The sequence below is a fragment of the Sinohyriopsis cumingii genome, chromosome 8 (assembly GCF_028554795.1).
Source record: "Sinohyriopsis cumingii isolate HCF-2022 chromosome 8, ASM2855479v2, whole genome shotgun sequence".
In the NCBI taxonomy this organism is placed as follows: Eukaryota; Metazoa; Mollusca; class Bivalvia; order Unionida; family Unionidae; genus Sinohyriopsis; species Sinohyriopsis cumingii.
In genome coordinates, this window is record NC_142968.1 from 49,288,037 (window position 1) to 49,315,477 (window position 27,441).

The 27,441-nt window shown below is 35.2% G+C and overlaps 1 protein-coding gene across 1 annotated transcript; it reads right to left on the reverse strand.

The window, feature by feature from the left end:
• Window positions 1–1,506: 1,506 nt before the first annotated feature.
• LOC149793462 (monocarboxylate transporter 13-like) lies at window positions 1,507–26,998 on the reverse strand. Its single transcript, XM_089967456.1, has 6 exons — window positions 26,460–26,998; window positions 25,564–25,707; window positions 24,065–24,868; window positions 18,830–19,009; window positions 18,363–18,488; window positions 1,507–2,374 (listed from the first exon to the last, which is right to left on the reverse strand). The coding sequence occupies exons 1-6, from the start codon at window positions 26,725–26,727 to the stop codon at window positions 2,163–2,165; spliced, it is 1,734 nt and encodes a 577-aa protein (XP_089823582.1). The 5' UTR covers window positions 26,728–26,998; the 3' UTR covers window positions 1,507–2,162.
• Between the last annotated feature and the right edge of the window lie 443 nt (window positions 26,999–27,441).

Consider the following 27,441-nt stretch of genomic DNA (forward strand, 5'->3'; position numbering starts at 1 on the left):
ACATTATTAAGGCTAATCATCCATGGGTTGCGCATGGCATATTGATCGACAAAAAGGATATGGTGGTAGAGGCTGTAAAGTGTATTAAGGACCTAAATGCACCAAAAAGGCAAAAACTCACCATTGCCACTACTGAAGTCTTTTAGTTATTTTAATACGTTTGGTAACGTTGGCCATATTTGAAGATGAATCCACATAATTTTTAAACACAAAATTTAAAGTACTTCCGAATATAATGCTTTATGTCAAAGATGGTTTAAATCTGCTACGTGGTTTGTAAGAAGAAGACGATTTCATGTTGGCAATGTCTAAACCTATTTGTTGTGTAACAACGCCTTATTTGATGGCGAATCAGCATCTTTTAGATCTGATTGAATGTCCTTTACCGCATCATGTTTTCTCTCGAAAGTTTGGTAATTTTCCGTTCGGTAAATTTCTATTGAGTGGTACTAACAAATCGTTTTAAAGGATTTTCTGTTTTTATTAATTCGACAATATATGAAAACTTATCGTCCTCTTTTGTTGAGGCTTGAAAAGCTTTAATATATGTTCAAACTCTGCTGAGCGGCGTTTGAGACGAAATCTTTAAAACATGTTTCTATTTTTTTTTCGACGGAGACCAGATTTTAATAGCCCATCGTTATTGGCACACAATTCAAAGTTCTTGACGCCATGATGCTATTTTCCGTGATCATTTTGAATTGGTCCAGCAGTGTTTAACGCATGATGGACGCAAGGCCATACCGTAGGTTTTCCTTCGTCTACTGTCAGGTGAGGTAGGAGAAATAACCAACTACAACAAACGAAGAAACTGAGAGTTATAAACAATAAATGCAATTAAATTCAACCACATACTCTTTGCATTGGATACAATATAAACAAACGAAATTAAATGAATGTAAACTGTATTGGATTATCACAGACATAGAGCGGACTGTGCCATATGTATCCATAAAGAAATGTAATACTCAAAAACGAATTGAAATTGACAACATAGAAATGTAGAAAAGATTAAAGCTGAATATTTATTATTTGCAGGATAGTCTTTTTAGGAAGATAATACTAAATTGTGATATAAATGGATTTCTCAAAGATAGGGAAAGCATGTGCTTATAGACATACTAGGCTGTTGCCTCGGGTGCCAAGTTAAATAAGGTGCTGAATTTGAGGAAAAATTAATCGGGGAAAAGGATGCGGTGTGCGCCAATTGCATGGTTGGCATAGAGCTCCTATTGTCGTTGGCTATTCTGTGGCCACCCCTGATGACATAATAATGTTATATATATACAAATATATGCAGTTTAGCTCAGAAGACAATGTAGATTGGTTCATGAACTGCAGACATCGATCTAAAAAGTATTTTGTTTCTTTAATTTAGTTATTTTGATCAAGGACTATTAAACAGGTCAGTTAATTGTATCGCCAACAAACACGGGTAATATAACAATGTCAAATGTTTAATAGCAAACTGTCCACATAAAGTATCATGAAAACTCACCGTAGCAGGCCATCTTCCTACATCGTTGCTTGGATCATAAGTAATGGCAAACAATTTGAACCTAAATTAATCGATTATGCATATGTCAGGAGCTTCTTCAATTTTGTCGCTAATATTGTTTAAACGAATATTCGAAGAAATATGCACTTTTTCCAAAGAAAAGCAGATGAAGAACTCGAATTTAGAAAGATAAAAAGACAATAACAAATAAGCACGTTAAACATATTCAAGACGAATAATGTATTCTAGTTGATATAATGAAGCTCTTATTTAAATTGATATCAATAATATAACACTTCTTAATTGAAACAAAAATGGCATAAGATGTTGTTACCGATTCAAATGATTGGGCATGGTGTTGTTTTTTTAAATAACAATACTAGTTCCATCCCTATAAAACAAACAACGCTTTCAAAATATTTGTATATAAACATATGAAAAATAATGCATGTAAGGACGAAATATACGCCGTTTTTTACAGGAGTAGAAGACATTCTATTTGTATATATGCTATCTGTAACTTTTACTCTGTAGCAATAGATGACAACAAGCATCTCATTTTCTAAGCTTTCATTATATAGTTGAATAGTACTAGTATACTAGCGTAGTAACAAATTTGCTGTCTTCTAGGTTATCTGTTCAATATTATTTCACAAAAAGAGGACTACGGTGTTGTCGGCTTTTCGTTTTCAGAGATTTTGTCATCTTCAGTTTTGTCCAATATTTCCCTGTGGTGTTGGCTCTTGACAGTTTTCACTGACAGCCTCTTGACGCATGTCAAGTGTAGCAAGAAATGGAATCCTGCTCCGATGAGAAACAAACCTCCTCCAAGAAAGAACGAGACATCGTAGTGTCCTGTAGCTTGAAAGACAGCTCCTGCAATGTGGCAACATTATTCAGTGTGAGGAAAACATTTGCTTTTATCTACCAGATGATTTTGCATCTGGTAAATAAGGTATGTACACCTTTTATAAACTAGATTAGCAACTTAAAGAAAAGCGAAAATATGGAAGTTATTGGCAAAGACTGTAAGAAACATGAAGGGGAATTATTAAGATTTTTTTAAATACAACATTTTCTAAGTCTAATATTATCATACCTGTCAAAAAATTATGAATTTCTATCACTGTTTGTGTTAGTTTCTTTACGCAAGCGTGCGTGTCTTAAACTGAATGTTATTAAAATCAAAGATGAAATTTACACTAGCGGTTTAGTTTTACCAATAGTATGTACATCAAACGTACACGCTACATACGCGTTACTAAGGTCAAATTTTAGAAAGGCGTGTTGCTGCGACCAAATTGGTATATTCCACAGTAAAACAATCTCTAAAGGAATCATGTTAAAATAATAAAGAGGCAGAAATAGAAGTCACATAATTAAAAACTAGCAACACTAATGACAAGCATCTGAAACCAAGAAAATATCACGGATGTGTTTGCCTGGCAAATGAAATTTGAAACGGAATGATTATATTCATAAAAACAAAAAAATTCATATTCAGCGTTTCACATAAATGTGAAACATTAATAAATAACGAATACAAATGTTATGAGTAATTAAGTATTCCCTTTTTTAAAAAATGTTTGAGATTTATATGCGATCTGAACACACTTTTATTTACTGACTGAAAATTAATGTAAAAATTTCGTTTAATTAATTGATTATTTAATTGCTTCACTTGTCAATTATATTTCAATTATATACCTATTTGCGTGATATTTTTGCCCAAAAATTAGCGAATTAGCTATTAAATGAAATAATACATGAATGAAAGTGAAGGTTGGATAATTAAGAGCTAACAACATTACCCCAAAAAAAGGACAGAGATGATCCAAAATATAAAGAAGAAATAAATAAATTGTATGTGGAGTAACAAAAACTTCAACAACAAAAATCACAACCACCTCAACAACAACAATCACAACCCCAACAATCACATTCTTCTCAACAACAAAAATCACAAATTACTCAACAGCATCAGAAACTCAAGTTGATGTTAGAACTAAATTTACATCTGAAGGTTTTAGCAATATTAAACATTCGAGATACAACGAACTAGTAAATATTGCTGCAAATAGATAGAATGAAATAGAAAGATGTGCAAAATCTAGATATGCTGGATCTTGGAGTAAAGATGATAGGATTAAAGATGCATATCTCGTCAATACTGGTTTTAGTTCTGTCAGTGATGATGACCAGAATTTTCGTGAATTTAAGCATAATGTAACACGAGATATAAAAAGGTTCAAACAAGATAAATTTTATGATGTAGACTCTGACACGCCTTCTAGTTTTGTTGCAAGGGGTATTTCTGATCAAAGATTTTTTTTTATTACTTGTCCTAAGAGTGTTCTTTCTGACTTAAATATATTTAAAATTCTGATTGAGGAAAAAGAGCTGGAAATAATTCTCTAGAAATTATTAATGAAATATCTGATATTTGTCAACGATTATTTAAAGGCGGTATCGCGGATATGAATGTTAATAGGTCTCTTGTTGATGAAATTGTTGATGATTATCACAGTGGTTGAGCGTAATGAAATACGATGACTAAAACAAAATGATCGTACATAATCAGGGTGATAAAGTCACGATTACCAACCTATAAAGCGATTTACGATGATGGATTCAGTGATGCTGTTCAGGATCTATTTAGAAGGATAGCCCCAAAAGCAATACCGATTGTAAAACAATTAGGAATGAAATCTATTGATTTTGTTAGTGAAGGAATTCCTAGAGCAGTTCATGATGTTGGTTGAAAAGCATTAACGGCAGTCAAAGATAGACTAGCACGATTAATACAACGAAATCCACAGTTCGTAAAATCACCCAGCACTGAAGTTATGCCTGCAAATGTCAGTAAAATAAAAAATCATGCTGCAAATAAAAAGCTATCAGAGTTGGCTGGTGAAGCAGCAAAAAACAAAACATAAATGCAAGTCTGATAGCAGGAAATGGAGTTCGTTTTAGATGATAATAAATATAATGAAATGTTCAAGCCTATATCCGATCCAGCGCTTGACATGGACGCACCAGTTCTCAAAGATGAATCTGTACGTCAATATCAGCGTTATTCTTATGAAGCACGACATGCAAATCAACCTGGTCGAATTGAGCTGCAATGTCAGGATACAAACAGTTATTTCTTACCGCGGAAGCAGTTATTGAAGAAGGAAAACTTGTTACAGATTTCATCCCTAATATCGCATACAGAGCTGATATCAGAGTTGGTTTTGTTAATAATGTCATCATGGTGTTATTCAAATGTGCTATATACATGATTGATGGAAAAGAGATTGAATTAAATCAGGATAATGTAGATGTAGCGACAAAGATATTATGTCTCGCAAGATATTTAGATGATTATACAAGGTCAGCTGGCCCGTCAGTAATGTTTGTCAAGGATAATTTTAACCAACCTGATGATAGACAATATCCTAAGGTACAAGTAACACGAAATACCTCGACTGATCCAAAACCAACTGGAATGATAGACAGACCAGCCGATGCATTTTCGATGTTACGGAGCACAAACCAACATTTCAACGGCGATTAATGCTGAAAGGTGATCGTTGAAGATTTTCATGCTCAATTCAATTGTCATATATCTTTGGATTTTGTAGAAATATTAGAAAGATCATTTTCGGAATCAATCATACAATTGTACTTGTGAGAATGGGAGATGATAATGATGATATGGCGCGAGGTTGGCGCTGTTGCTGCTGGTAAAGTAATATTATTTAAACTTTCATTGTGAATGCCGGTAATGACTCCATTAATAGCTGAAGAACAAGAATTACTTTCTTTTATGGACTCAGGTGGTAAATGATTATTATCATGGTTGACGATGACTACAGATAGCGTTCAATGTGTAGTTGATGGTTTACTTACATGGCATATATCATCACAGCAATGTTTTTCTGCACCACCACATATATTTATTGCTTTTCAAAATATTCCACGTTTAAACTTTCAAGAACATAGTCTAATGATATTTGGGTTAGTGAAGTTTCTTTAAGAATAAACGGACATCAAGAACCTTCTGAAGATATATTGTTAAAGTTTGATCTAAATCATGTAGCGCGTGTATATCTTTATTTGATGACATTTATGGGGCTTGATCAAAATAAAAATTATGGTTTGCAAATATCACAGATGGATTTACAACACTGTATCCGATTTATTACTTTTCGCTGGAACATCTTGAGCTATTTAGACAATCAGTTGTTGATATACATTTTCGAGCTCGCATAAACACAGGTGGTGGTGTTAATTTTAGAGCAATCGCAATTATTTTGTCAGAAAAAAAACAATGTTACTTGAAGGTACTGGTGGACGAATAATAGTTATTAATGCTCCAGTAGAAAATATGTAATTAAATCGCACATGATATTATAATGATTTATCATCATGGTAGTGTCAGTCTGACTCCTGGTCAGATTACAAAACTACAAATCAGTATCAGAAGCGAAATGTGGAAAATAAATATTACTAAAAAAAGAAAAAATCGCAGGTGGTCGGAATAAATTATCTATACTGTACATCAAATAAATAGTTCAATAAAGCCAAACAATCAAAAACTGGCGTTAAATGTAATCATTTTGCTGGTGCTATTAAAGACGCAATCAAGACCAGCGGTATATTTCCACTTCTTGGATCTATACCAGTGTTAATAGCCGCTGCAGTTCCGGCTGTTACAACTGCTGCTGTAATGGAATTAAAGAAAGCAACAAGGACAACGAAAACAAACGTCTAAAAGGGAAGAGGTCTAAGATTACCAGGAACCCCTCATTGATACGGAAAAGGTCTAACACTTACAGGGACACTTCGGTGATTCTTCCTATGTCTAATTTTTATTTATTTGATGCTGCTAAAATTAAATTAAAACAAATTTCAGAGGTGTTTTTATGCGTGACTAATTATCAAAACAGCCAAAGAATATTGAAACCGGTATCATTAATCTCTGTTCTGATCCAGGTACACATTGGGTTGTATATACGATTGCTCCAAGTGGAGTTGTTTATTTTGATTCGTATGGGTTGGCACCATCAAAAGAATTTTCAAAATATGTGAGCACGATGCAAAACACTTCCGTCTGGTATTCAAAATTACAAACACAGACAATAACCGATCCACCACTATGTGGCCTTGAAGTAATTACTATACTCGACGCTGAATCATCATCAATACCACCCCATAAAGCCATGCACGAGTATACAAGTAGACGGTATAACCATCCACCGTCGTTTTAAAGTATAATGGTAAATTTTTACGGAATATCTTCTTCTAAACAAAAACAAAAACCGACGAAATAATCCATGAAAATGCGAGTAAACAGAATAGTGATGAAATATCTGAAATATTAAATGTTATAAATGTTGATCCCTACGAAGTGGCTGTATTTCAAGATAAGCAAGGAAAATTAAAAACAAACAAACATTCATTGCAAGATATTATCTTCAGAATTAACTGAGTAAATGGAAAATGCGTAGCTGTGTTTGATAGTAATGGACCAATTGAACCCGGTGTTATTATGTAAACGATATCAAATAATATCCGTGGTCGAGTACTTAAAACTGGCGATACAATGCCTGGTTCTCTCAAAATGTCTAATAATAAAATTACTGATCTTGGAGAACCAGAAACAAACATTGACGCTGTAAAGAAGACATACATCGACAATAGTAACCTTCCAATGATGAATTGGCTAGTTTCAGAAAATAATGAAATAACAACATTTAGAACGGATTCTTCTAATCAAGTACTATTGTTTACGAATTTTCTTAGAAACATAAATAGATCGGTTAGCAAATTTTTTTAAAAGTTGACCAATCGTTGATATTAAACTTGTTGATATAAAGTTAACGACAGTATACAGTAACGTCTGGACAAACATTATGCCCACCACTTAATAAATCTATCAAACATCGCGCTGAGGTTACAAATATGTACAGAATCTCAATACCTGACGTTACGCCATTTACAAGATCTACAACAATTTCACGGCGTTATCCACTAACTAGATCCTCTGGATATATGGTACTGATGTTGAAGCAAAACGATGAGGAAACATATACAGTGACCCCCCCCCCAAAAAAAAAATCAGCTTGATTTATTATTGATGTTTTGAATTGGAAGCTAAATTCCTACCTACTTAAAACATAATGAACATTTCAATCAGGTCCAACATTTTAGATATAATCAAGCAAGTGAATGGCAAACAAAACTAAAATAAATCGCTAACGAGTACACAGTAAAAGTAACAAAATATCGCAGACGTGTAGTTGTTATATATATATATATATATATATATATATATATATATATATATATATATATATAGTGTATTCGGTGTCTGTTGTTATCATTGGAACATGTGTATTGCTATCAACAATAACAATGACATCGCCGGCCGTTGTAACAATTTGTTTATCAGCTGCAACAACAATTGCTGATCTCCTTGATATCACCGCAAAAATTGGTACATGTACAAATACAAAATTGCATGAGTACATACTAAAATTACATGCATCGACGCTGGCATATTCTAAGTTATCTTCGTTGTTATCATCAAGTCTTGGCAATGGAATACTATCAAATTTCGAATTTACTCAGATGATTGGAATTTACGAAGATGTAATGGCTGTGATAGAATCCACGTCTAATTTAAATAATGATGATAATAATAATAATGTCAACCCCGAACGAGTTATTACAGCATATTGTCTTTAATACAACTCGATCAAGAAAAACGATGATATCAGGAAGCTCAACCGATCCTGAATTTAGTGTTAACTTTCCAACTGCAATTGCAGTAAAAGAAAAAGCACTAGCACAATTACGAGTATATTGCAGTTGGCCAAATATCATATCAAGAACATTTGGTGGATTGCCAGCAAAGAATTCACTGGTATTTGAAAAATGGAATCAAGATGATGGATCTCACGATTGGCAAATTATTTGAATTCACACGGGTAATTATCAGATCGAACAAATCAATGATGAAATTCAACTCACAATTATATTTAAAATAGCTATCACTGTTCACGAACCAACATTATCAACTGCGATAGAAATATATTCAATATTACGCTGTATATACTTATCAATAGTCAATCGGAAGTCTGTTAGTATGGCCAGATATTCCGCCTGTGCATCAAGGACCAACAGAACCACAATGCGACGAATTCTTCACATACAAGAACATATTCTTAAAGTATCCAGAATATCGAAAAATATATCCATGGAATAGCGGATATCATCATTCTGAATTTGATGAAAAAAGTTTATGGCCAAACAAAAGCTTGACCTGGTACCAAAATATTCCTTCTTCCTACCAGATGATTTATTTAATTTTTTTCTGAAACTCCTAACGAATATTTTATAAATTTATGTGCTAAATTAATTAAAAATAAAGATCAAATTATATGTAATACTTTACGAAATTTATTTTCTAGTATCATACAATAGCACATAAACTACCACATTAATGACGTAACTCAACAAATCATTGAAACAACATAAAATCTAATGAACCAAGTTACATCAGACCTTGAGTATATCAATTCAGAATGTAGTGTTCGGAAGATATAGATTTAAAAGCAAAACCCGCATACCATTATTTTCTGAGCATTATAAAATAACCGAAGCAGAATTACCAACGTTCGTAATACCAGAATTAAAAACCTACGAACTATATAAAAACATCGGTCAACGATCTTATCAATGAAAACTTTCATAAAATTGTTGAGTCATGCAGAAAAATAGCACCACCAGCAAATATTCTCAAATATAACAATGATCTCTACGGTGGCGACAGGCATATTTCACCAGGAATTGTTAATAAAACATCAACGATCGAAGTTAATCTTATATATGATGCAATTGACGGCAGCTATCAAATCGATCCTGAAAAATCAAAGCAGTCTCAGCAAGGATATATTCTGCATACATTTAATCCTCAAGTACCTCCTGGATATTTGATTGTACAAGAACTGATTAATCCGGTTTACCCGCGTTGCCATAATCCGATTTTATCAAGAATAAATTTCAAACTTACTGATAAATCCGGATAACTTGACTGAAGAAATAAAAATTCGAATATAAATATTAACGTAAAATCTTAACGAATTTTAATCATAAAGATATTTTTTATAGAACCGATGTTGATGTTTTACAAATTAATTATTTAATCAAGAGGTATTATATAATGCATCAACATGTGATAATCTTTTTGTGCACAACAAAGAGGTACTTGAAAATGCCGTCAGAATAACATTGACACTGCCCCAAGACAAGGCAGAACTATTTGGCGTTAACGTAATTATTGATGAATACGGCAATACTATTTTTCTGGTGACGCAGCAACAATTAAATGAACTGCAACGAGAACATATTATTATGATTACGTGTGATAGAGATCAGATTTTGAATTATGCACATTCTTGTCTTGAATGTGATCGGCTTAAAAAATATTATCTAATTCTGAATAAACATCTGATTTCATCAAATTGATGGGTATATTACCCATAACTTTTCAGATTATCGAACAATTTCATCAAATTGATGGGATAATGGTACTAAAAATAATGCAAATCTTACCAAAAACAGAAAGAAGAAAAAAATACATAATGATAATTATCCTTGAAAAAGTCAATGCAGATAATAAGTAAATATATTATAGGTGTATTTATGTTTATTTTACTGGATTTCAGGTAATTACTCACTTTCACAAACACTAGCGACAGCGACCTTAGTTGCCATAACATCATTTTCTTCAGTGTTGTCACTACTTTCACTCTGACTATCCCCTTTAGAAACGTTGTCACTACTTTCACTCTCACTTTCAAAATTGCTAGTACCAGCGCGTTCGTTTTCACGATCTGACATAATCTTTTTTGATTGTCTCACACGGGTATGTTTTTTTGTATTCGTGAGGCACTTCTGATCTAATTTTCTCAATCGCGCCTGAAAGGGAGACGAATTTCTCAACTTCTGTATCCTTGACCGCAGCCAGGGATTGAAACATATATTGTTAAATGAGCTTGATAAATTTATATTCTGCTGGTAGTGTCTCTCTATCATCTAACTTACGTTGTTGTAATGATTTAAAACCACGAATAATGTTTTCTGGATTACGTTCATCAGATATTCTAAAACGTTTAAATTCTAATTTTTAATTTCAGAAATAATATCATTAATATCTTCAAAGTCCATTATATAATAAATTATATATTAAAATTGTATTCCTCAACCAAGACGGTATAATACAATTGTGTAATATAACGACAGAAAAACCTCTAGATTACTAAATAAATATTTCACTTTCCTCTTGTTATTCCCTACTACACTTCCAGACTGACTGGGAATGAAAATTCGGTACCGTTTATAGTCTAAACAGAATATTCCAGAAACTTCGTGATTGAGTTATTCTGGAAATAACCGTCATTTCTGGAACTCATCATCTATTTATGGAAATCACCATCTATTCATGGAAATCACCATCTATTCATGGAAATTCCCGTCATTTCTGGAACATTCTGCGTGGGCGTATTCATGACTATAAAAGACATATAATCTATCTTTCCCGGTCAGTCTGGAAGAGCGATAGGGAGTGAAGAAAGGTAAGTGCAATGTGTTCTTTAAATGTGTTATGTTAATTATCACAAAGAAATTTAAATTATTGCATATAATTAGTTTATGATGACAAAAAATAATAAATACTCGCGTTGGTTAGTCACACAGTAACAAGCGAGATAACTACTTAATTACTCTAACAGAAAGAGCTTAGCTTGACAGATTTATCTTCCTTCGACAATAATGAAATGTTATTTTTTGTTTATATTTCTTCGAATGAGCCGATCTAGTAATATTATCTGTGACACGTTTTACCGAACGTGAGTTAATATCATAATATTTATTAGCTGTATTCATTGATTGAAATATTATTTCTTCGCCAGTTTCTGTATTTAGAAACATAGTAACCTTTTCAAATTTACAGTGTTTACCAGTATTTCCGAATTTTCTGTTCTGACTTTGTGTAATGGCTCATACATTACTCAACGAAATATCGATTTTTTTTGGACTTAAATATGATCAATTACAAGACCTTTCTACATTAATCCGTTGGAACAATCATAAACGAATGTATGGCAGGAATAATGTTTATTCCCTTTAGTACTGAACATGTGATAACCGACGTTAGTAACAGTACCAACTTTTTTTTAGTCGACTGTTCCTGATTACATTATCACGAGATGCCTCATAATTCTTGATGATATGATGTTTAACAAATTCTTTTAGCTCCATTTTATAAAAAAAATATTTGTCTCAATGATTATTTGAAAATCTAGCGAGATAATCTAGTGTATTTCTAATAATCTTGTCATTATTGTCGTTTTTTAAAATCATAATGTCGTTTCAGCTCTCTGTATTTTTTACCACCACAGTGCACACACAACTGCGTTTGTCCTCTAAACCCAACACCACATTTCAAACACGGTTTTAGTCCCAAACTCCATCTTCGTAAACTTTGTAAGTGAAGTCAAAAGAATTCGTTTATGCAAGCTTTGTTACAGGTAGTTTAAGAGCCAACCATTAGCCATCTACATGTATTCATTTGTTTGAATCAATATATATATATATATATATATATATATATATATATATATATATATATATATATATATATATATATATATATATATATATATATATGTGTGTGTGTGTGTGTGTGTGTGTGTGTGTGTGTACGTATTTCAATTTAAATATTTGTCTTGCATATAATATGGATCAGTTTGAGTTATTATCCGCTATTAAGATTAAACCTACTAAATATAGATTTGATCTTGATAGAAGAATCCCTGACTTACCGAGACGAGTTCTGGCTGATCCGTCCAAAAATCTTAATAAATGTATCCATAGCAAGAATTTCGTTACTTTGGTGCATCTCATATGTGGTCAAAATTCAAAATCATACGCAGTATTATCGATGCTTTAATGAAAGGCCACGACTGACGACGATTATTAATTATCTTGACGGTCAAAGATATGTTTTAAAGCATAATGTTGTTGTAATAACAGAAACGGACAGTAATACTTAGATTATCCGTGACAAAAATGACCCTGTCCTTCATAATGAAAAAACATCGCCGTACTCAGTAAAAATTCCAAACCAGGAATGTTGGCTGGTATTGACAAACCATATTATGAACGAGCATGTCATGTAATTGCGGTTATTTTATGCAATAAATTTGATGAATGATGAAACCAGCGTTCATGATCTAAAATCAACGAAATTTTCGAAGTTAAATTGTGTAGCCGAACGAGTAACGGAACACTTCGCAATGCGATACGTGGAAATGGTTAAACGGATCTAAGACTTAAAATAATAAAGGAGTGGGCAGACATAATTAAACATACAGGAGGGTCTATCAAAGGCGTCGCTGAGCTAAGAAAGAGATTACAATTCCCAAAAAACGATAGCCAGAGAGATTTTGTACGAATCGATGCATAAATCGAAGGGAGCTTCGATTGAAATTATTGATCATAATGTGCATGCGTGGACTAATGCAGTAACAATATTTCCACGAAATTGAATTGTTAAATTTTACCAAGGAGATATACTTGATTGTATTAAGGAAATAAGTAAGAACTATCCTGTATCGACATGGTTATTTCAGAGCTCTGAAAGCGACCATGAATTTATTAGACCAGATGGTACTATTTTTATTGAAGAAAAAAGTATCTTTAATCAGTTTGTACGAACTAATGGTGAAATATATCGTAAAGAATCTCTTCATACAAAAATGAAAAATCATGCGATGAAATATACCAATGATGAAGTTCAACAAATACTGATTAATTGTTTTACAATTCGTCGGTCGCAGCTCATTTTGCTCAGAAGAAAACTTCATGGAAACCAACACAATTAAACTTTCTTGAAGAAATGCAACGCATTTGTATGGAATATGGACACTGTGGATTGTGGAATAATAACTATGATCATAAAGATGTTATCTCGGTTGATATGGTTGCATGTTATCCCGGACGTTTTCTTGGTATGGGTGAATGTTCGGAATATTTTAAGAGAGTTGGACTTCCAAAGCACGAAATGACAAGAGTTGCGATAAACGGACCTTTACCGGATTTCGACCTGACTGGATTCGTCTGTATCGAGTCATTCGAGTTTGCTAAAGGTGTTCATCCGATTAGTTATACCTGGTTTGGTAAACACTTTTCAGAAAAAAAAGTTGGGCACCAATAGTAATATTACGATATATGAATGATGTAAAAATAAAAAAAATCTGTCAGTAAGTGAAGCAATTGTATCAAATTAACCTCCGAAAGACGTTTGAATACCACCGCAAAAGTGATATTCTGATGATGAAAATCCTGACATAACTGATTTCGAGAATAAAATCGCAAAAGATCTTGGCCGAAAGAAAATAGATAAATTCACCCAAGGAGGATTATGTGAACATAAACGACTTTTTACAGTATTAATGATAGATGATGCTGAACTCGATTTTATAATTGATGAATCAACGAATTGAAACACATTTATAAGTCGAAGTAATGTTAATTTATCAGGCGGAACTAAATTATGTACATAAGTGGGTTATATTGATGGTGAGTCTCCGCAGTTTACTCATTTAAGATCTTCAATGCTCTCCTTCATTTCGATAAATCTATTATAGATGATAAATAGAGTTTCTGAGTTTGCTGTCAGAGTCGCTATGGATTCATTTTATATCAATAAAAAAAATACAGGATTGCTAGAACGACTACATATCAACACGTATGCATCATTTGGTGAATGGAGAATAAAACAAGAAAATATACTCAATTATTATGAATCCGCCGACGTTGAAATCAAGGATATTTATTACCAAAAAATCAAATATTAAAATTGTCATCTGCGCCATCGGTATATGATCCTGTGACCAGAAATAAGACTTTATCTCAATGGACCAGGAGGTTCTGCTAAAACTTGTGTGATTGAATTATTTCGGAATTTTGATATACTTGTATTAACACCTACACACAAACTCGCAAGAGAAATTAAAGAAAGAAATATTAAATCATGCACTTATCAAAAATTATTTTGATGGAAAGTGGATAAATGGACTCGCGAACGAAATGGCTTGTTGTTGTTGAGTTTAATTATAGTGGCGTGCGCACAATTGTGCATGTGCCACTTTTTTCTGACTGCACCGCAGTCTTCTAGTTGTTCCTGGGGAAGGGGATGGTGCCACCTCCCCCAGGCTTTTATGGATTCAAGGAACCCTGATAGTTTGGCCTCAATCTGTGGGTCCATAAAGGTCCCTACAGTTGAATGGTTGGCTGTCATTAGTGGGAAGGAGAGCTCGGAAACGGTCCTGCTTGCTTTACATCGCTGGTTTCTTGTTGCATTTGCCTGGTGTTTCTTGCGATTTTTTTTGTTATTTTTTTTGTTATTTATTTTTTTTCTTCTTTTTTTTTCTTCTTCAAAATGTTCTAAAAGGAAGGGGGATGTTCTATGCTGTTTATAGAGGTTCTTAGTAGAAATCATGTATGAATAGAGATTTTCAAGGTTATTATGGTATTACTAGTCGAGGTGTTTAGGGTGTGTTTCCTACGTTATGTTATTTATAAGTTTTTAGACATTACCTCTTTAAGTTATTTATTAATTAATGTTTTTAGAGACTGAATGTTATTTATACTTTATTTAGCAAGAGACCGGAGTCCTAGCCGATTACACGGTTCGTTAAGGACATCTAGGACCGGAATCCTAGCTGATTACTCGGTTCGTTAAGGACATCTAGGACATCCGATTTTGCGGTTTCCTTAGTTTTTATAGGTGCTTCTTAAGTGAATTATTTATTAATACTTTTATAAAATTGAATGATATGTTATGGGTTTTTATGTGGTGGCTTCTAAATTTATTTAGCTAGTTACTGGGTCTTTTGGTTTTGTGGGGATAGTAATTATATTTTGTTCCTAAGTCCTGCTGAGTCTATGAATTGATTTATATTTTTATATGCTGATTGCTTATTTTTATTAGAGTCCATAAGTAGCTCTGGGTATGTGTGTGATGATCTAATCTCTTTTTGGTTTTTGATAAATATTTTCCGAGCGGGTTGATATTTTGGGCATATACTGAATACGTGGTGTAGATCTTCGGTGGTGTGGCAGTTAAAGCAGTTAATAGTTGCTGGTTTGGGTCCTATAAACCTTCCAAAACTGCTTGCTAGTTTAGTTTTTCCAGTTATTATCCTGTTTATGGTTTTCTGTTCTAATTAGGTACCCTGAGGTAGCTGTATGTTCCGATCTACGTTTTTTTTTGGTTTCATGGTGCTTTTTACCTTTTGTGGAGGAGTTCGAAAAATCTTGCCATGTTTGGTCTATATATGTTTGTGCGAAGCTTATTGCTTCTATAGAGCTATAGTTAAGCTTGATAGAGTTTTGATCTCCTGGTTTGGTTTTTGCAACTTTGTCTGCTGTTTCGTTGCCAGAGATTCCAATGTGCGACGGTATCCACATGAGCTCGACTAATTGATGTGCTGTGGTGATATCGTCGATTAATTGGCATGCTCTGTCGAGGAATTGTTCCCTAGAGTGTGTATTGCGATTTTGGATCGATTTGATAACGCTTAGGGAATCGCTTATAATGACTGCTTTAGGTATTTGGTTGTCTTTGATCCATTATAGTGATTCAAGTATAGCCCAGAATTCAGTGGTGTAAATGGAGCATTAGTCAGGTAATCTGGATCCCGTTTGTATATTGAATTCAGGGATGACTATTGCTGCTGCTGTACTTGGTGGGTTGTTTGTTTTTGATCCATCGGTATATATTTTATACTTTTATATTTCAGAGTTACTTATGGACTTTAATAAAAAATAAACAATCAGAATATAAAAATATAAATCAATTCATAGACTCAGCAGGACTTAGGAACAAAATATAATTACTATCCCCACAAAACCAAAAGACCCAGTAACTAGCTAAATAAATTTAGAAGCCACCACATAAAAACCCATAACATATCATTCAATTTTATAAAAGTATTAATAAATAATTCACTTACGAAGCACCTATAAAAAACTAAGGAAACCGCAAAATCGGATGAAGAGGTAATATCTAAAAACTTATAAATAACATAACCTAGGAAACACACTCTAAACACCTCGACTAGTAATACCATAATAACCTTGAAAATCTCTCTTCATACATGATTTCTACTAAGAACCTCTATAAACAGCATAGAACATCCCCACTACTTTTAGAACATTTTGAAGAAGAAAAAAAAAATAACAAAAAAAAATAACAAAAAAAATCGCAAGAAACACCACGCAAATGCAACAAGAAACCAGCGATGTAAAGCAAGCAGGACCGTTCCCGAGCTCTCCTTCCCACTAATGACAGCCAACCATTCAACTGTAGGGACCTTTATGGACCCACAGATTGAGGCCAAACTATCAGGGTTCCTTGAATCCATAAAAGCCTGGGGGAGGTGGCACCATCCCCTTCCCCAGGAACAACTAGCAGGCTGCGGTGCAGTCAGAAAAAAGTGGCACATGCACAATTGTGCGCACGCCACTATAATTAAACCCAACAACAACAAAAATGAGCTCGACTAATTGATGTGCTGTGGTGATATCGTCAATTAATTGGCATGCTCTGTCGAGGAATTGTTCCCTAGAGTGTGTATTGCGATTTTCGATCGATTTGATAACGCTTAGGGAATCGCTTATAATGACTGCTTTAGGTATTTGGTTGTCTTTGATCCATTGTAGTGATTCAAGTATAGCCCAGAATTCAGTGGCCGAGTGGTCTAAAGCGCTCTCCGTTACGGATCACTGCCATCTCACCTCTGTCTGCGTGGGTTCGAGTCTCGGATTCGTCCAATGTGGGTATGTGAGAAAGCTTGCCAGTAGCTTCTCGAGGGTCGGTGGTTCTTTCCGGGGATTTCCTCCACCATTAATACTGGCCGCCATGTATAGCCTATCGTGTGCTGAAAAATGGCGTTAAACCCTACAACAACAACAACAGATGCGGGAGTTTGAGGGTTTGAGCTTCGACAGAGTCATACCAAAGACTTATCAAAATGGTACCAACATCATGCCTCGCTAGGTGCTCAGCGTTAAGAGGTTAGTATTAGGACTGGACGATCTTGTGTCAGGATAATGTGACTGGGTGGGACATGCCGCAGTGCTAGACATCACTATAAACTGCCATACTGCAGACATCGTAGCGATAGGACTAAAACATTGTTAAAGCTACGTTAAAAATCCAAATCACGCACACACACACACTGCCTACACCATAGGTGAACGTCCTTTACGCGTGTTTGACAGGAGTTGAATATATCTCCTACACGATGTCCTTGTCACAACAGTTTGAACAAAATGTTATATTACGGCAATGACCGTTTTCAATTGTGGTTGATCTAAGAAAACGTTTAGTGACAGAGAGAGAGACGCTGTCTATCTATTTACCCATCATTATATTTATCAATCAATCATTCTTTCTATCCTTTATAGATTGATGGATGAATAGACATCATCGCTTTCATAGGAAAGAGTTTGATGTTCAGATTGCAGTTAATGTAGGTATGGTATTTCTTTTTTACCATGTAAGATAACTTTCATGTCATAGTATTAATGCTTTGACAATACTCGAGTGAATTTTATATAGATAAAATACTTCAATAAGCAGCGCCTTTGAATGGGGAAAGGAAAATATAACATCAAAGACACATGACGAAAAATAACCCCTTACGGAAAAAGATATATTTAACGTGCACACATTTATATATATGACTAAATTATATCGTTCAGCTCAAAGTATTATAATTAAGTAGACCTTTCTAAAGTTTACCTGCTAATGGAGGTCCTATGATACCGGAAACACCCCTGCTCATGGACAAGAGACCGAAAGCATTGGTCAGTTTTTCCAGACCCAAGAGATCACAAAGAATAATGGTCGTGAGCGAGGTAAATGCGGCTGAAAGAGAAATAAAATGGATACGTATTCAACCCTATTTGAAAATTAGTATGCTTCAATTCTACCCCAGTTATCTGCAGCCACGCATTGTCACTGTATGTTTGTAACCTGGTAAAAAATAAATGGGTCCAAAATTAGGAAAGCCACCATTCTGATTATCAATTCCAGCCACCATTAATAATGGAGCAGCTGTCACTTTATGGAAAAATGATAAATGTAAAATGTTTAGTACATGTATTTTTCTTTATTAAGTCCATGTTTTCATAATATGATGGCGAATAAGACCTATGATGGCGAATAAGACCTAGCGCAAAGATAAAATTATGTCAAATTATACATACCAGTACTAAGTCCATACACAGTAGCTACGACGCATAGGCTCTCATAATTCACACAAAAAGGAGTCAAAAGAACAGCAGCACCGGCCAAAACCATAGCAATGTTGTTAATCATAAGACTGCCACCTCTAATGCAGTCGGCCATCATACCAGACACCACTCGTCCGACTGTGCTTGTTATACCTGGAAATTATAATTACATGTAATGTTGTTCTTTGCACAAAAGAATCAAAATTGAACATTTAGAATGAGTTTGTTCTTCAACAGTCGATTAAATACTTTTCGTTTATATCAGTTTTCGTGGTTTTGTCACGAAATAGGCCGCTCTTGAGATGACTCACCATGCCGACATACGACCAATAATTAATATATATATATATATATATATATATATATATATATATATATATATATATATATATATATATATATATATGTGTGTGTGTGTGTGTGTGTGTGTGTGTGTGTGTGTGTGTACTGAAAACAAAGGTTTATCTATGTTAGGTGTTTTCATCCATATTAAAAAATAAATCAGCATTATTTGTCTAATGCTGGGCGATTTTTTAAATAAAGAAATCATAACTGTTTTGTTGTTCTATTCTAAGCAACGGTAGCCAAATTTGTATAGTTTTAAAGTGTTTATTTCTGGGAGACTTTTTCACATTTATTCAAACTCTGTTGAGTGGTTCTGACAAGAGATTGTTTAAAGTCTTTTTTATGCTTAACGTCAGTTAATAAACAAGATGGCCGCTATAGCTTAACCGGCTTGGAGCAGCTGTTCCGTTTTTTAATGCCGTTTTCTTCATATTTGTTGTGCTTGTTGCCTGTCTTCATCTACGTTAGTGTGTTCATTTTGTATTGACTGTTCAATTCGTATGTGTTTCTTCATCTCCTTGTCTTGTAAATGAGAATAATTAGACTTTTTCTAAGCTGTCTTGCTGCACTGTTTTTGAACAAACCGCCATCAAATGATACTCGCCAGTCAACCTGTTTATGCTATGATGGACCATCATTAATTGCTTTAAACGATCACTCCTTGGCTCTTCACACTAAAGTTGTGATCTAGACTAAACGAACTGGGACTACATTCATCATTACCTAAATGTAAACAGAAGCGAAAAAAGAAACGTTGTTTCAAAGCTGGCCGGCGTAGAACAGGAAGAATAATTCCAGTTATCTCCCTTATTTCGGCTTAACAATTTAAAAAAAAATAATAATTCGACCGTTAATTTAGATAACCTAATTCAAATCCCAATTAATTCGTCAACCTTTGTGTCAACTATCCAAGAGATACCTCTGCGTATTGCATTATTCAAAGCCCAGTCAGTAGGACCATCGGAAAAGCGCACAGAAATAGGCGATGAACCAAAGTGTGCGGATCTAACACCCACTGGTTACGCCATCAAGTCGTTCTCCCGGAATTTTCGCGGAGGTGGGATTGCTGTCATCACAAAGAACTTCATAATCAAACGTCTTAACCACACCACAACATTCAATTTCGACCACACATCGTTTGAACTAGTCCAAACCCGCTTACACTGGAGCAAAGGTCAGTCCATTTTTTCTGCCTATACCGCCCTCCTCCTAGTAGAAAAACAAGATGGCTGAATCTCTCTTTCTGGAGCAGTTTACGAATCTCCTGGAGTATGGAAACTCGATATGTGGCAATCTGATTATTCTTGGAGATTTCGACTTTCACTTTGACTGTCCCGGAAACCCTAGACCTGATGATAACATTCTACGGTCCTCCCTGCTATCCCATGACCTTGCATCAGATCACCTCAGCATTATATGCCATCTTCACGTATCAGTCCCTAACCCTAAACCTTTACCTGCTACTAAGAGAAACCTCTGTATGATAAATAGAACCAAACAAATGCATGACATCCAAGCAAACCTAACAACTTGCTTACCTCTTACAGCAGAACAACTCGATAACTGACTGCGTTCGTTGCTCGACAAACATGTTCCAGCTACCAAGTGCAGAGTATCAATCCAAAAGTGTTCTCCATGGTATAGCAGTGTTAGGGACCAGCTTCGCACTGCTAAAAGAGACCGCCGTAAAGCTGAGAGGCTTTGGCTGTCCACCACACTCACTATTCATAAGCAAATCTGTGAAGCCGCTTAGAAGAATGTCACAAATATAGTCCATGCAGCGAAATCAGCCCACTACACTACTAAGATCATGGAAAGTTCCAGTTGCAAAGAGCTCTTCGAGATTACTAACAAGCTAATGTCAAGGAACAAATATACACCACTTCCAACTACCTTGTCGCCAGTCGAACTTCCAGACATGTTTGCAAATTTCTTCCGTGACAAAGTAAAAACCATCAAAGATAAGATTGACAACACAATTTCATTTGACTCGTCGTCACCATACAGTTGGGATACAGAATTTGAGCGGCAACCATTAGCAGCATTTGAAGCTGTCTCTATGGATTTCGTAAGTACAGTCCTGATGAATAGTGCACCAAAGTCATGTGAACTTGATCCAATTCCAACATCACTGCTGCTTGAGTGCTTAAATCCAGTATTGCCTACACTAACTGATGTTATTAATACCTCTCTCTCATCTGGGGAATTCCCATCAGTTTTCAGAACTGCAACTGTAAAGCCTCTGCTGAAGAAACCAACACTAGACCATAACAATTTAAAGAACTACCGCCCAGTTTCTAATCTCCCATTCAGATAAAAAATCTTAGACAAGGTTGTTCTATCCCAGCTTGTATCTCATCTGAATTCAAACAGTCTTTTTAGCAATGTATAATCTGCATATCCCCCTTGCCACAGTACTGAAACTACTCTTCTAAAAGTAGTTAATGACATTCTCTCTGCGTTGGATAGCGGAAAGATTACAGTCCTCACCCTCATTGATTTGTCTGCAGCATTTGACACAATATATCATATGTTACTTCACCGTCTCCAGCATGTATTTGGCAATCATGATATAGCCTTACTGTGGTTCAAGTCTTACTTGGTCAACACAAATTGTATCTGCAAATGGAATACACTCCAGCCCAGTTGAGCTATGTTGTGGTGTTCCACAGGGGTCGATTATTGGACCAGTGCTCTTCATTCTGTACACTCAGTCGCTCTCAAGTGTCATAGATCATCATCAGGTTCTCACCAATTGTATGCTGGTGACACCCAAATATACAAATCTAGCCACCCAACTGAAGTTGATGCTACCATCCAAGGTGTAGAGAGGTGCATTTCTGATGTGAAATCATGGATGACATGTAACAAGCTGCAGATGAATGATGATAAACCTGAGGTCTTTCTGATCACAACACAAAGGCTTTCTCAGTCACATCCTTTAACTCACGCTATAGATATCAGCAACACCAACATTAAATTTACACAATCAGTACGATACCAGGTGTTACTCTGTACAGTACTCTCACATTGCACCCACATGTCATGAACATATGCAAGGCTGAATATCTTGAACTGAGACGCATCAGCTCAGTTCGAAAATATCTTTCAGTTGATGCCACTAAAACACTTTTGTGTTCATTAGTATTTTCAAGACTGGACTACTATAACTCAATTCTGTCTGGTTCATCTCAATATCTGCTCCAAAAACTTCAAAACACAGCTGCTCGTATCATACTTAGAGTACCACGATCAGAGCACACCTCCCCGCTGCTCTGTACCCTACACTGGCTATCCATTCGATCCAGAATCAAACACAAAATTTGTTCTCTGTGCTAGGTTTCACTGTCGGACTCTAGTCCAACATACCTATCCGACCTCACCCATGTGTACAAACCAGCAAGATACTTACGCTCCTCTTCTGACAATCGTATACTCATTATTCCCACTATGAAAACAAAGTCATATGGACAGCGCTCTTTTGCATACCAGGGCCCAGCAATGTGGAATGAATTTCCCACTGACCTTAGACACAAAGACACAGTGATCCCATTCAAGAGTACTCTCAAAATTCACTTATTTCGACTGCAAGAACCAACTTAAAAACCTAATAATGTTTCCTATCTTAAATATTCTCAGCATGTCTTTTATGTTTTCTAATTTCATGGTGTTTATTTTTGTAATCGTGTCATTATATGTTTTTTATCTTATAGGTGTTGTCTAATGTTTTAAAGCGCTTAGAGCTTCTAAAGATTAGGCGCTATACAAAGTCCTCATTATTATTATTATTATTATTATTATATATATATATATATATATATTGTGTGTGTGTGTGTGTCGTATCGGCATTATTTGTACAGGTTTGTAAGACTTTATGCCTGGACGCTTTCTGCTAAATTTGGTAAAATTCTGTTGAACGGTTTTGCAGGCGACGCCTTTTGAAGGTTTTTTTAGTTATAGCCCACGCGATCGTATTTGCTGGAGGTTCGGTACCATTTATTTAACCCCGAAGGCCCTTCATACCAGAGTGTTTTTTAAAAAATCAAATTTACATTAATTCTGAAAAGCGGTGTTTGAAAAGAAGTGTGCTATTTTCAACAAAACTTGTAAAAGAAATTTAACGGTGACAACTTTTGACGATAAACTCATATCGTGTTTATGACTATGAAAGCTGTTCATGGCAGGATGCTGTCTTCAAAATTTAGTTAGCATTAGTCATAAACGTTTTAAGTTGAAATTTAAAATAAAAACTTACGACAGATGCAAGATGGTTGAAGGACGGCGCACAATGAACGTAGAGCCGTACAACGAGCTTACTTGGCCTTACAGCCTGGCTGAAGTAAAAGATGTCATTTTCATTAGTACTAGAATCCATAGATTACGGATGTTATTGGTCATTGTTTGTAATTCTTATCATCGCAACAGATGACCCACCGTGTGTTGGGCTGTACATACGCGGTTTGTACAAGTATAAAATCCGCGAACATTGGTACCCAATAAATACAAATGAATGAACATTAATTAACGGATGCAGTAAAGGAAATTAAATTTTTGTCTTCAATCATGACTGTTTCAGTATTTATACTTTCTACGTTCATTAAAGATAATATTTCCAGAATCGTAATAGAATAATTCTTGTCACATATACCAGTTTAAATAAGAGATACATGAAACTTGTGAACGAGAGATGAGACAAATCTAAAATAACTAAAAATAATATATTAAATAATATATTAATGAATACTCATCTAGGAAATAAAGTATATTTTACAGGTAAGTCTATTCAATACATCAGGTATGATGTGCGTCATAAAGTTAGGAACATTCTCCTGGTTGTAAATGTAGACAACAAATATTACTTACCTATTACCGACACCAAAAATGCTGCTTTGTGTTTGTCTACGCCCTGCATCACAGCTTTGTCCACTAAATATACATATGGCACATAGAAACCCAACATGGCGAAGATGTTCCCTAAGCAGATGAGGACGAAACCGAGGTTGGTCAGGAGAGACACGTCCAACATTTGTTGTAGAATATCTTTGATTGGTTTGGGAAGGCACGGACAGTAATTCCAAAGTCTACATTCAGGTTCCCCCTTGACCGCGCCAGGAATCGTTGTTATACTTGCTGTGTAACTGGTCATGTTAGTGTGAGACTTGTACTCTGGAATGTTAATGACACTACCACTGTAAAATATGTCTTTTCTGTACATTGGTTGTAAGCAATCTATTTTATCTACGCTTTTGCTGGACTCTAAACTGTTCTTGCTTCCTTCTAGTTCGTCGGAGGACGAAGGTCTAATACCCGAAGATTCTGTCAGTGAGCTGTGCTTTTTACATTCTTTTCCTTGTTCTATTCCTAGATCCAAAGCGCTCTCTGTTACTGGAGTCTCCTCTTCCGCATATTTTGTATTTTTCTTTTTAGATGGTTCCAGTGGTCTCATGAGCATTCCACAAACACATCCGTTAAAGATGATGCCAGCCATAATTAGAAGGGCGTTCCTCCAATGAAATACTTCCAAAAGAGCTTCAGTAATCGGAGAAAATATAAACGTTCCTACTCCAGTACCGCATACGACCATGCCTGTCGCCATGGCACGTTTACGGTCAAAGTAGTACCCAACGCTGACTATTGAGGGCAGATAGATCATTCCAAATCCAATGCCTGTCAGAAAGTTGCACAAGTGTTACCACATTCGAACAGAAATATAACAACGATAATAGCACAGATTACTTGAAATTACGACGGATCCAAATATTTCTTGGATCGGATTCAAGACAAAATAGAATTGACATTCTTATATTTTGGATTCAATGTAAAAAGTTTGTCTGTGGTTCAGTTCTCAACCATTATTTCATTTTACATGGAACAATTTAAGCCTTGTTGACTATTGCAAACATTTTCCATCATCTTTCTTTTACTGTCTTTATTCTTATTCATTATTCTGAATAATATTATCTCTCTCACTTGCATTCAGTCATAACATCAAATATAATTTTGCATCTTGATGTATATCGTCCAATTTAAAATATGTTTATAGACAATAAAGTGTAATAGAATTTGAAAACTATATTAGTGATAAGAATATAATAATTATAGCAATTGCGAACTAACCTTGAGCGGCATATATTTAACTGGATTTCAAATATTCCTTCTTTAAAAAAACTGTAGGATGGGTTTGAGTGGGGAGGTTGGACGGGATTATTACAGTAATCATATGAACACAGCTGAAGTTGGTAGAATGTATCTCTGTTGGGAGAGAGGATGGTGAGAAACATAAGAATCATGAAAGAAACAAGAACACACCCCAACAAGAAACGAAAAGTGAACAAACGAACTGTCCAACAAGTGTTACTTACCACCCAGAACTCCATATGTTAGCATAAGAATGTTAATATCGGGAGAGAACCCTGCCAGGATAAAGGCCACAGTGGCAATTATGCTTCCAGCGATTGTCACCACTCGACAACCGAATGTATTTGTTAAACCACTCACTATTGGTCCTGAAATGACAAAGCAAGGAATTAGGCTCGGTGTTAGGGCCATAATCATTTTGGGCTGGTTTGCTTGACCAATCATGAAATTCATGCTAAAGGGATTTTCATTGCTAAAATAAGTACGCTTGTTGGTCAGCATCAGTTTCAAGAATTGTTTATCTTTCACCCTTTAAAATTACGAGTGAAACCGTGAGGTCATCATTTAGCTCGAATATATTTTGTGAAAACCGTAACTCTGCGATGAATGAACCTGCACACAACCCGCTAATTTTACCATGATGGTTTATTTTATTATTTAACGTATGGGCCGCGAGTGGCCGAGTGGTCTAAAGCGCTCTTCGTTACGGATCACTGCCATCTCACCTCTGTCTGCGGCGGTTCGAGTCTAAGATTCAGCCAATGTGGGCATGTGAGAAAGCTTGCCAGTAGCTTCTCGTGGGTCGGTGGTTCTTTCCGGGGTTTTCCGGGTTCTTCCTCCACCATTAATACTGGCCGCCATGTATAGCCTATCGTGCTGAAAAATGGCGTTAAACCCCACAACAACAATTTAACGTATACTGTTTAGAGATTAGATTTCAGCAAGAGCTTATGATTTAGTTGTTTCATATGCTCCTTTAACGTAGAGCCATGATGGTTTCCTACAGAACAACCCACGAAGAGACTGACTATATTTAATATCTTAAGTTTGAACATTATACGCTTTTCTGGTACACTGCTGGGAGGAATCAAAAGAATTGGCATGTAAGAAATATACTTACCTACACACATGTAAACTCCACACAAGAGCGACCCCACCAATGAGACTTTACTTCTCGTCTCGTTGAAGTATAATACAAATTCCGAGAGGAAAATGCCAAATGAATATCCAATCCCGTCGACAATTACATTACACACAAAAGAGGCGAAAACAATCACCCAACCATATCCCCCGTCTGGAGGGACAGGTAAAAAGTCACTGAGGTTTTCTTCGGAATGTATGGAATCTTCAGATTTGATCATCTTCTTCAGCTCCTTGCTTTTGGACATTTTAACTTGCAACGTCACGTAAAGAAATAAAAAGACTGACCAGACCCCAAAACTTAGTTCAGTGTGGAAGCAAAGTCTACACCGTCGCAGTCGTCACACAGTGACCTTTCAAAAGATGAAGTACTTATAAATTTGGGTACATGGTATATATCGACACAGGAAATTCATACGAATCCTCAAAAATGGGCACATTTGCAGCCTTTTCTTCAGACCGACTTACGGTCTAGCCTAACAGTTCTTTGGTCCCCAAATGGAACTGTGTAACCAAACTGGAAACATTTACGATGAATGGCCAGTTTTATCTGAGAAAAGAAAACAAACACAAAAACCCCTTTTTGAAATTGTAAAATAACTGCAAGAAGATGCACGATACAAAGCAATGTTTCCATTTACAAACTAAATTATGTGTATAAGACAATGATGAAAAAGTCTAAATTAATATTTAAAAAATTGTATCAGCCACCAAAATGAATTAAAGGACTTAATCAACTAATTATTAATGCATCGGGGAATCAGTCTGGAGTGGAGACAAGAGCGAGGGGACATCGTTTATGTAATAAATAATTGTCCCTTTGAATGTAATATCATCATGGCATTAGTTTTAGTTTAATTATATGGCCTGTTTATCAGTGCTCTCGACATTTACAAAGTTTTCGTTCTACACATATACGATTTCAGTTTTGTTTTGCCAGTAGGCCAGATGCGAAACCATTC